The sequence below is a fragment of the Nymphalis io genome, chromosome 6 (genome assembly GCF_905147045.1).
Source record: "Nymphalis io chromosome 6, ilAglIoxx1.1, whole genome shotgun sequence".
NCBI lineage: Eukaryota > Metazoa > Arthropoda > Insecta > Lepidoptera > Nymphalidae > Nymphalis > Nymphalis io.
In genome coordinates this window covers 1,522,769-1,534,777 of record NC_065893.1, presented here as the reverse complement: position 1 = coordinate 1,534,777, position 12,009 = coordinate 1,522,769, and the positions used below count along the sequence as shown (strand labels likewise).

The window sequence follows — 12,009 nt, the reverse complement described above, 5'->3', positions numbered from 1 at the left end:
GATCCTCCCACGTGGTGTAATACAATATTCATTCGGTAGCTTTCCGACTACTAATATACCGAAGACATATAAATTGGTTTACAAGACTTCTAGCTGGTTATAATCATCAATGTGGTATTTTATTAAGATTTTACAGGTACTTATATTAAAAACATGGTATAGTTATTTTTTATATTTTTAATTAATAGTTTACGTTACGAGCTTTGGACCTCCTTGGTTATAATCTCTATTTATAAATATTCGTAGTAATCATTCATGAATTCCACAATGTTTTAGTTCAAATAATAAATTCGAAATGTTCTTTAATCTCTTAAATATTTTTGAATTTTCTTTTTGTGTATTTTTCTCTAATGAAATACTACAGACATACGTACTATATTATTATTATTATTTAATTAAAAACTATTACCGGTGAAAAAATAACTCCGCCCAGAAAAAGACCGATGAATGAAATTCGGAGAATTTTTAATATGGTTTACAGTATTCTTTAAAACATCATTGTTTATTTTAAATATCCTGAATACTTTTGTTAAATTCCCAATGTGTGCTATCATATAAGCGTGGTCAAACACATAAAATATACCGAGACATTAAAATCAAATCTCAATGTTCGTTAAACAACCATATTTTCATATGTAGATATTCAATTTGGCAATCAGACCAAAGCGTAATAATACATTTTCACATTGCAAGTGAAAAAGTCTTGCTAGAAAACTTCAACTTATAACGGTCCGGCCCGAGACTCAAACCCAAGACATCTGTAGCCGTACAAGCGACTAGATTAAAGAATTGGTTTGGGGATATAATTTTTATAGTAGATATTCAATATCGATAACGTATTTACATTATGATACGAACCGTGAGAAATTATTACGATAATCTAAGACTGATATATATGTATATAAGATAAAGTAGAATAATATGTATGTTTGTTACATACAATAAATTTGCATTATTTATGTTTAAAATATCTTAGTCAATACATACGTTGGTATGTTCTGTTCGAGATTGAGACACTTCGACACCGTTTGACAGATCACAATGACAATTAATATAATGGGTATGTAGAGTCCGAACTGGTGGTATCGTAAAGTTTAATTCAATCTTGTAACGTGACAAAATACGAAGTGCTTATAGAGCCTACTGGAATAAAGAATATCACAAATCATGTCATGACATGACATGTCACCAATCGTTGCAATAAATTGATGATAGTAAGTAATGTTGTAGGCGACATTTCTTCGATATAATTTCAACATTATTTTAAAAAGCAATTCTCACGTTATTTTACTACCACACACTCCATTAAAATGTATTTAAGATGAAATAGAGCGATATGAATAAAGCTTTTTTTATATAAAAAGAAGATATTTCACTGGTGGTAGGACTATATGCAAGCTCGTCTGGGTAGATATTCTACCGCAAAACAGCAGTACTTTACACAAGGAACATAACATTTTAGTTCCCAAGTTTGGTGGCGCATTGGCGATGTAAGTTATGGTTAACACTCTTCAATGCCAGTGTTTATAGGCGGTGGTGACCACTTCTCGTCCACCTACCTATTCCATAAAAAATAGATAATAAAATACGAATAAAGTCTTTACAACATAAATGTTAACTTAAAATACAGACCTTATGGCGTCAAGGTTACATAATTTCTGCAAACAGGCTATTGAATATCAACAAAAAAATTCGAACACGGGCGTTTGCTTCCACCGACACCGGTCCGAACAAACATCCGAGCAAACTGCTCGCGGCAATGCATCATTGATTGTATTGATACGACCGAAGCCACTGAAAATGTTAACATTTTTTCGATAAAATCCGAGGCAGCAGGGTTCAAACATGATTTCCGAACTTTGATTATTACCATTTTATTTCATTCGTTAAAGGCCGGCAACGCACCTGCAAGCCTTAGGATGTTACTGGTGTCCATGGTCACTGGCTCCAGCTCGTTTGCCCGCTCTAACTTAAAAAAAAAAAAACATTTCTATTTAATGCGTATTCATCTTTAGTCATTAGAGTTTTATTAAATAACACTCGTCAAGAATATCCTAGTCGGATGGAACCGGTCAATGTTAACGAAGATTCCGTGTTCTTAAATTCGGGCATCATTTAATTTTATGTTCTTATTGGTGCTGTTCAGGTGTGGGTCGAGTGGATAGACCAACTGGAACCATCGCAATAAGAGGTGATCTAGCAATCTAATCTGAAGTTTTACTGAGTTTTCAAATGCTTGGTATATTACCGAGTAAAATATTAAATATATCAGCATGCTCCTTCTCCGCCGCCGCTCTTTACTCCCTTTATATAATAAAAAGAAAAGTATTTATTTTTTTAACAAAACGTTTGTATTTATTTTACTCCATATTTATTTATTACTTTTCCGTCTGTACTTACGATATTAAATAAGCTTTGTTTTGCTTTGTTTATTGAGAGTTCGCCTGTGTATTATTTTGTTTTACTTTATTTTCATTATTTTTGATGTATGTGTGTTTCTATTATATATATGTTAGTTTTTCTATGTTTAAGCAGCACCCAACAAGCTGACAAAGCTTATGGGTGTCAACAATGAAAGTAAATATGTATGTATATATATTATGTTGTTATAAATAAATACCCTCATTCCGAAACAAGTACTATTTACTTATGTACCTTAATTTGAAGTACACGCCAGACTTGACATTAGTACTTTAAAACTTGATCGACATTTTATAACTTTGTACTTAAAGTTAATAAACTTTTTGCTGTTAAAGGTTTCGTCATTTTTTAATTAAAGTAATTACGAACGAAAAAATTATAACTGCCGTAACAAACTTATGCAATGAAAAACTTCTTCTAGATGCTTAACTTGTATTTGTTCGCCTAGCCGTTAGTTAAACTTTAGCTCTTTCGCCTGTTTAATCTAGAAACTATATTAAGAAAGTTTAAATTTAAACCTCAAAAAGTCATTTTGTCAGTTATTCGACTGAAAATAGTATGAAACTGAAACGAACAGCAAGTATATACTAGCTATATATATTGTACCATATAGAATAAAAATCAACAAATTAGCCATAAGACTGCGACATGGAATCAAAAAAATACACTAATTTTTTCAACCAATAAATTACATCATAGCAAGATATTTTAAGTATTTTCTGTGAAAATTTACTCATAGACACACTTCTATGAGAATTTCCGTTTAATGTAGTTTTGGTAATACGGTCTTCCACGGTAAGTTTGTTATATTCCGGCTGATCAAATCAAAATTAAAAAATAAATATTTTATTCTAATAGACTTTTAGTCTAGACAAGTACTCTGGTATCGTAAAGCGCTAAACTGATAACTACCTTCAGCTTTAAGGCCATTTAATAGAAAAAGTTATATTTTTTTTCACTGTCTTAAGTAGTCGCCTTTCACATTTTCGTTATAAGTCGGTTATATTTCGTTATAAGTCGGTTTTTTTTATAAACACAAGTCTATGACTATTAATAAATACTAATTAATGTTATTATTTTATCGTATCGTAAAACATTACTTTATAACCACTTAGTTTGCTCTTGCCTATATTAAGATATAATAATATCATAAATCCGAAAGTTACTCTGTTTGTCCGTCTTCCACGGCTAAACTACAATACAGATTTTGACGAAATTTGGTAAGAAGCAAGCTTGAAGCCCAAGGAAGGCCATAGGTTACTTTTTTATACCTGACATCTGCACACGCGAGCGAAGCCGCGGTCGAAACCAAGTAGAATTTATTTCGAACGTTACGCATGATTACACATTGTTGTAACAAAGCATGAGTTTATTGACCGTGGCCTCGGTAGAATTTGATTACGTCCAACGCACATGTTGTATATTTATTTTATATAATATTTAACAATTAAAAGAAAACAACATATGACATTTGGATAAATAGATCGAATAACGTCCAATCTTTACCTTTGCTAAATGCGCAGGGAATTTTACACAAGCGAAAATCCATATATTCTCATAATCCAATTGGTCTAAAATCTAAATCCATAAATTCCAATATTAGGCTGAATGTAGATTTTAAGTCAGAACTACGTGATCTGCAATCTTATAAACCAGACATTAGAAAAACAAAGCATTTCATACGTATTGGACTGTTAGGTAAGGACAACGCCCCGTTTTTAAAGAATTACTAATATTCCTATTTACCGCTCCAATAAAGTAACTTGTGCTAGAAGTGGGGACGACAATAGCCCAAGCGGTCGGAAACGAACCTGTAACTTTTAGATCCCTAGGCGACCCGTAAGCTATTACTCTATTAACGCTTCGAAAAATTACTTGGCAAATACAAAGTATTGAAATATCGTCTCAAAGGTTACGCGACGAACACGTGGTTTACATCTACCTAGCTGGACCGCCTTCATTAAGAACAATTGGATTACAATAGTCCATTGCAAAGGTCGTACAGATGTCGACAATTTGACCAATCAACTGAGATTCAGTTGAATTATTGCAATAGCACAAACGAGGTCTTTAAATTTTATAATATTGTTTAAAATATGAACGTTTCGAATTTTCTGTAGTCTCCTATTTGGTTTAATGTGGGATGGCTAAAATTAAAATATAAATCTTTGCCATAACAATATTTTATTACCTTCTGAACTTCATTTATCTTGTATCAAGCCTTTTAAAATGCTATATATACACATATATTAAATAGTAATGTTGTTTTTATGACATGAAAATAATGTGAATACCAATTTAATCACGTAAAAACAGCGGTGCTTACTGGTTTTAAACCCAAACTTCGATCTAGATTCACATATTCTAACAATTGAGTCAACTCACCTCCACAAACATTTTGTAAATAGAATCCTTGAGCATACACAATAATGGAACGTGTTTATCATACGGAAGGGGTAAAGTTGTGTTAGTATGTCGGTACATATGTTAACATCTAGGATCTCACTTTGCAAACGGGAATTTGTATTGAAGTGAGCGTTTCCGGTTTGAAGGGTGAGTTAGATTCGTATCATCTTTAATACGATCGTTGTCACCGACATGAGAAACGATTTAGGTTTATAAGATAGACGTTATAGTGTATTTATAATCCATCTCGTGTTCGGCAGCGAACGAAAGAATCGTGAGAAAAGGGATATGTGTCTGATAAAATTCTGCAACATCCACCAACCCACATTGAAGCAATGTGGTGAAATAAACTGCAAATCTTAGAATAAGTAATTAATTCGAATGCTTTGTAAATAAATATTTAAATTAAGTATAAATTAGTAAAGTTTATCTTTAAGTGTCATGAGAAACAAAATATCTTTAAACCGAACATTCTCTAGCATGGGGTCGATGCCTAGGAGTGGGACATTTACTGACTGTAACATTACTTTTGCTTTCAATCGTAGGATTTAAGAGTTTTCATATATTTGCCTGAATATACGATCATAACAGAATTAAACAAACGAACCCACAACAACCCACTCGATAGTGACGCGACGAACGTGTCAATGAAACCATTAATTAAATACTAGACATCAAGGGCCTTATAAATGTCATTTAGCGAGTGCGTGATTAAACACTGATTTCTCTCTTTCCGTCATCATTGATTTGACATTCGAAAGAAGAAGACACAACATTATTTAACTAATCGTACCTTTAACCACATTTATTGGTAACACCATGGTTGATTATATATTTATGATATATTAAGCAATAATTAAACAAATAATTATTATAATATGACTATATACTCGTAGGTATATATTATATGTTAAGATAATTTTGAAGGTAAGTAATTATTACTCAACAATAACCACGGCTGTGAAAGACGAATGTACTTTTGACATAAATTAAACAGTTGACAGTGTAACCAATTACTATAATAAAAAAAATCGTGAAACCGAGCAGAATCGCATTCAACCACATTCACACGAGCATACCGCTAATGATCAATCCAGTTTTTGGACAAAAGACTTAAGACTGAATAGAAGCAAGTAACGAGTCTCATGAGGTTCTCAGGTTAATTGGCAGCACACCTTGACCCTACATCGAATCCTGTATCAAAGGATACGGGATCCAATCCTATCGTCGGATATCTATTATTACGATTTTTAAATTCAGAAGTTGAATAAGACCTCTGAATCAAACACACTTAGTTCTAAATCATTAAACCCATATTTCCTATAATTAATTTCGAGTCGCAATATACCAAGTTTAGTTTGCTATTCACAATGAGAGCCAGTCGAATTTTGTAACGTTGAATTTTATGTTATTACTGTTTAGAGCCGTACAATTGCCTCAATGGGCCTTGGTTAATGTTCTGTAACGATTCACCAGCTTACGAACAACCATTTGTACTTTACAAGATTTTCCAATTTACTCTAACTCCGTAATGGATCGAGCAATGAAATGTTATTGAATATTGCCATAAACTTTCTTTGCTAAAACACTTCGGTGAGATCTTTTTGTAATAAAATTTGGTTAACACACCGTTTCACGTTTTATATTACGCGTGCCATGAATAGTTGAAGGATAAGGTTTGAAATTAAATTTTAATAATTTATTATACACTAACCTGTTATGCTACCGCTGGAATTGTGTTTCGGATGGTTAGTGAGCCAGAGTAATTATAGGCACAAGGGGCATAACATTTTAAGGCAATGCAAATGATTTAATATTAATGTGACTATGAAGTAAAGTAAATTATAGAAATGTAGCCTGTAAATATAGTAATGGTGGGTAAGGCTTCTCTTTTCTATAGAGTTTGAGCTTATTCCACCGCGGGTTTGAAGATATATATATTGCACTATTTTATCCGACACATGTAGGATTACGCTGCATTCCTACGTTACATTTTTCTTTTAATTAAAAATGCCATTTATCAGCGGCAGTAACAGAAATGAACAAGCGCGAGTATGTCAACAGTCACTGCTTTTGATGTTTGTAACAAAAGTTATTTGGGGAGTTAAATCAAGCAAAAAAGCGCTGATTGTTAACTCGTCAGATTTTATTAATTTTCATGTCGGAAGTATTTAACAAGTAACGTTCACTATTGTGTAAGCCAGAGGTTTACAGAGCGTGATCTGTTGAAAACTCTTGTACTACATGAAGCTACTTCAAGTGCTCATTGAGAAAAGTAGACATTTAAAAACTGTTTCAAAATGCTTTTACTGTGTCTCTTTATAAAAGGAAAGCAATACAATTTCTTGACTTAGAAACAAGAGTGGCTGTGCTATGTTAGCTATAGGATATATTTTATATCGCACTTATTTTCGCGAACATTCTTCTTTTCTCTTGCGTCCTTAAATTCAAAAAGACTTTGATTTTTGTGATAAGAGTTACGACCAACATAACATCTATATTTAATATCCTTATCACAAAAACAATGAAAAAAAATGTTAAAGCTTTTGCAAGCGATTACGTTTTGATTCTGTTTAAGGAGATAGTGCTTATTAAACTTGGAACTCTTTAATTTATTTGTATAATAAAAAATAATTAAAATATATTAAAGAAGCCGTCTGTCCTAAATATAATATTTTCAGTAGTTTTTGTTAATTATAATATTTTTTATATAAAGATATGGAAGAAAATAAACGGCCCAATAATTGGAACGCGTAAATATAAACGAAAGATTGACAGTGGGATACGAACCCCATGCTATTTTATCATTTATTTATTCTTATATTGTGATTTGCATATATAATAAACACACCAAGGTATCATATGCAATAGATAAGTAAAGTCAATATTCGTGTGTACATTGGTGACATTGAGATAAGACATCGGATACAAATGTCATAGAGATTATAAGTGCATTGGATTTATTTACTTTATTATATTTATGTTTTTTTTTTATATAGAATAGGAAGGTGGACGAGCCTATGGGCCACCTGATGGTAAGTGGTCACCAAACGCCCTTAGACATTGGCATTGTAAGAAATGTCAACCATCGCTTATAGCCAATGCGCCACCAACCTTGGGAACTAAGATTTTATGTCCCTTGTGCCTGTAATTACACTGGCTCGCTTACCCTTCAAACCGGAACACAACAATATCAAGTATTGCTGTTTTGCGGTAGAATATCTGATGAGTGGGTGGTACCTACCCAGACGAGCTTGCACAAAGCCCTACCACCAGTCGGACTGGCCCTACAACTAACACTATATAAAAACGATGTTTATTATTGACATGACATATTATATACTAAAGTCTAAAGGTTTGACTATTTGAATCTCAAAGTATACGATCGTTATATACGTATATATAAGTATATACGATCGTTTATATTCCATCTATATATTCATATATTGAGTTATATGCTTATTATAATAATGATTTTATACTTTAATACATTACAGCGCTTTCTATCATCTGTGTATTTTTATTCGAGCAGTTTTATTAATAGTTATTAATAAAAATTAAGAGTTATAAAGTTATGTAGTGCTTCTGATTCTGCAAGATTGAGATTCTGTAAAAACGAACTCGAAACGAAACGCAAAACATGATCGTGGAACGTCAGAAAATGATATGTTGTCACATAAGAATAAATAACCAAGCGAATTATCTAAATTAGTTATATTTAGATAAATTTAAAAAGCAAAATCTTATCTAAATAAATTATTTGAGCCAAATCGTTAGAGAGGATTACGAGATACATAATATATTGTACATATGTATAAGAATTACATTTAATATTATAAATAACATCTATAGCATTCAAGCTTTAAAACGACGCATCATGATAAGTCAGTTCTCCTGAAATTCCTACAGCATACCACTGTTGTTCATGTCACCAAAATATTTGGCTCTACCTGCATAAAATATAAAGGACGTACTCGTAAGTCCGAGCGGAAGTAACTAAAACATGTAATAACAATGGATTAAACAATGAAAGATTATACAATACGGCACCCAGGTTAGATTTATTACCGTTTTTATAAACCGCTTGCCGCTCCATTTGCTGCCTTACAACGAACTCGGTATTTTTAATGTCAAGTTCGTGCGTTATAGTTGTCTGTTAAATATTTTTTAATCTGTATTCAACGCTGTCATTTAATTTATCCATTCGATTCGCTTCGATTGAAACAAAACGTAGCATTTCGTCAGGCGACGGTATTTTTTTTTAAGTTTTGTTCGACGATTTTTTTGCCTGTACAGCAATATATCTAATAGAATTGAAAATCTATAGTAAATCAAATATAATAAAAATATTTGTAAATCAAGAATCATACAACTAAAAAATGTTATGTACAAAGTCAATTTTTTTTTTATTTTAAATATTCAACTTTACTAACAGGTTAGTATGTTTGCAATCTTTTCACTTCTGTGCGGTGAAAATATTAATTTTAAAAATAGATTTTTGATTTGATAATATTTTAATAAGAACATTGCTTTACGTATGAGAATAGATTTTTTTTATTACTTAATTGCAGATTATATTATATTAATAAAAATATATAATGAAAACGATAAAGCAGAACTTTATGATTACGTTTTATGCGTATTGAGTATCATAACATCACTCACCTCAGTAATTGCTATTTTTTTCCTACACGCAATACGAGTTACTGTGATAATATCGAGAAGGATATTTTTAATCTATATTATAGTTCGTAGCTTTGATTTGTTGAAGCAATTTTTTGTGACTCTTTCAAAAATCATCCATGTTTTTATCGCATTTTAAACATTACTTAGTGTAATTTAATTTAATTTGCTTGCACGATTTTATTTTTTATACAAAATTTTTGAATGGTATTGTTTTACCCTTTTTAATATATTATAATAAATTATAAATGATGGTTCAATAGTAAATATTATTGTAGTAATTAGAAGTAATAAATTCGCGTTTTGAATTTATCATTCTAACGCAATTTGACTAGATAAATACAATACATAGTATATTTGCCAAACAATAGCTAATTTACCTCTAAAGCAAACAATTAAGATGTTAATTAAACTTTGCTTTGCTTACGGTAATAAATAAATAGGTTATCCAGCGTGTCTTATCAAAACACAGCGTCGCCTTAGAAACGCGAGATAAAGCGGACGTAAACATAACCGAATACGGCTTTACTGACTCAAAGATGCTTCACAACCTTACCTTCTATAGCGACGACGTGGTCACGAATCTGCTGGGCCAGTAAAGGGTCAGGAACGAGCTCGACCAGGTCGTATAAAGCGTATATCGATGGGTGCACGCTCTCGAACCTTTGTATCTCCTGTCGTATGGACAGGGACGTGTTCAAACATGCCTGCGTGTGCTGCCGGTTGCACATAGTGCTCCTGAAGCCCAGCATTGAGATTGAATATATTATAAACACACCACAACACTACACCGGACGATGCTTTCCCATTTCAATGCTACGTGAATGGCCCGCACATAGCGGACCAGTAAACTCACTTGTTCTATATTATTATTTATTTTGGGATAAGAGAAAACGTTAAAACACTTGCCACAATAGTTCTAACGATAATAATGTTGATGTAAATAAAGTAAACAACCAATCAACACACGATGCACTGACAAGAATACGAACAGACCACCCCGGCGGCGGCCATTACCGAACTGTGACATTCCTGACGCGTCCCAAGCATGATCTGTCAAGCACGTATTTTAATATCAGCGCCATCTACAAATACAGGGTCAAATCACTGCTTCGGACCTGCATACATTACTTCAAAGATTTTTTACGAGATGGCGCTGTTTGAATATTATTTTCCAAGATAACTTTAAGGCATTTTTGGAAATTTTCGTATTATTTTTAAGTATTAAACTTGTATTCAGTATTTTATCATAATCTATTTTTATCGAATTGGCAATTTAATTAGCCAGAAAAACGTTATGTCGGAGCGGTAATAAATATTAATATACTTACCAAACTTGTACATCTTATAGAAAAGTTAGTTCGAGTAGTCCCTCATTGCTACTAAGTTTTCGACCTTCCAAGAATATTATAATTAAGGAATCTCTTTGATTTCGAAAATTACGCTATAATTTTCACTTTTGGTGAGGCTCTATTTACAAAGTCTTAATTAAAGACAGTTCTGAATACTCTTATTTCATTAGTCTTTAGGAAGAAGTGTCTCTATTATCTTTTGTATTTTTTATCATTAATTGGATACTGCGACAAGGACTTAAAGAGAAAAAGTAAAGACAAAAGATTTTAATACTAATTAAAACACATTAATGTTATTAACTATTACTATATTATATGTGAAAAATAATGTTTTTGAAATTTTCAATGAGCGTTACCGTCTCGAAAATTTAATTTATTATTTTTACTTGATGGTAGGGCTTTGTCGAAGCCCGCCTGGGTAGGTACTACCCACTTATTAATTATTTTACCTGAAATACTTAGTATTGTTGTGACCGGTTTGAAGGCCTACAGGCACAAGAGACCAAACATCATATTACCTAAGGATGGTGGTGCTTTGACGATGTAAGAGATATTTATATTTCTTACAGCGTCAATGTCTATTGACGGTGGTGACCACCACTTACCGTCAGGTTGCATTTTTGCAGGACTGCTATCTGATTTTAAGGTTAAAAAAAGTTGCTTGTCTGATGAAAATAATTCCCATAAGTCAATTAATCAAGTATATCAGTCATGGCACATAACTTATTGTACTTTTTAATTATTCATGTTATTTATTAATGTTTAATCAACGCGAAAGGAAACGAACGGATGACAGATAAATAATTAAGACACAATTAAACTATTTGTTCTAAAAAAAATCAAACCGTTTTTATTATTTCATTTATTATTTTATTATGATTTAATTTAATTTTTCTTACGAAAATAATATGACACAAACATAAAAAATATGTAAATACAATATAGGACCTATTTAAAAGAAATAATTTGTTATCTGCCTATAAAAAAAAGTAAAACGATTCTAAAATATAAAGTTCAAAGAGCAATTTTTTTATAAGTAGTTTTTTTCTAGATTTACCAATTATTTTTATAAGATTTTACTAACATTTTCATTGGACTAATCCAAGAATCTAAGAGATAAATTCCTTGTAACTTCACCAATAATATC

The 12,009-nt window shown here is 31.8% G+C and overlaps 1 protein-coding gene across 1 annotated transcript in view; it reads right to left on the bottom strand.

The window, feature by feature from the left end:
• The window catches only part of LOC126769115 (centaurin-gamma-1A), a 259,730-nt gene extending 249,219 nt beyond the window's left edge, over window positions 1-10,511 (bottom strand). The window contains exon 1 of the mRNA XM_050487676.1: window positions 10,067-10,511. Coding sequence (XP_050343633.1) covers window positions 10,067-10,262 — 196 coding nt within the window. The 5' untranslated portion in view covers window positions 10,263-10,511. The remainder of the gene's footprint in view (window positions 1-10,066) is intronic.
• Between the last annotated feature and the right edge of the window lie 1,498 nt (window positions 10,512-12,009).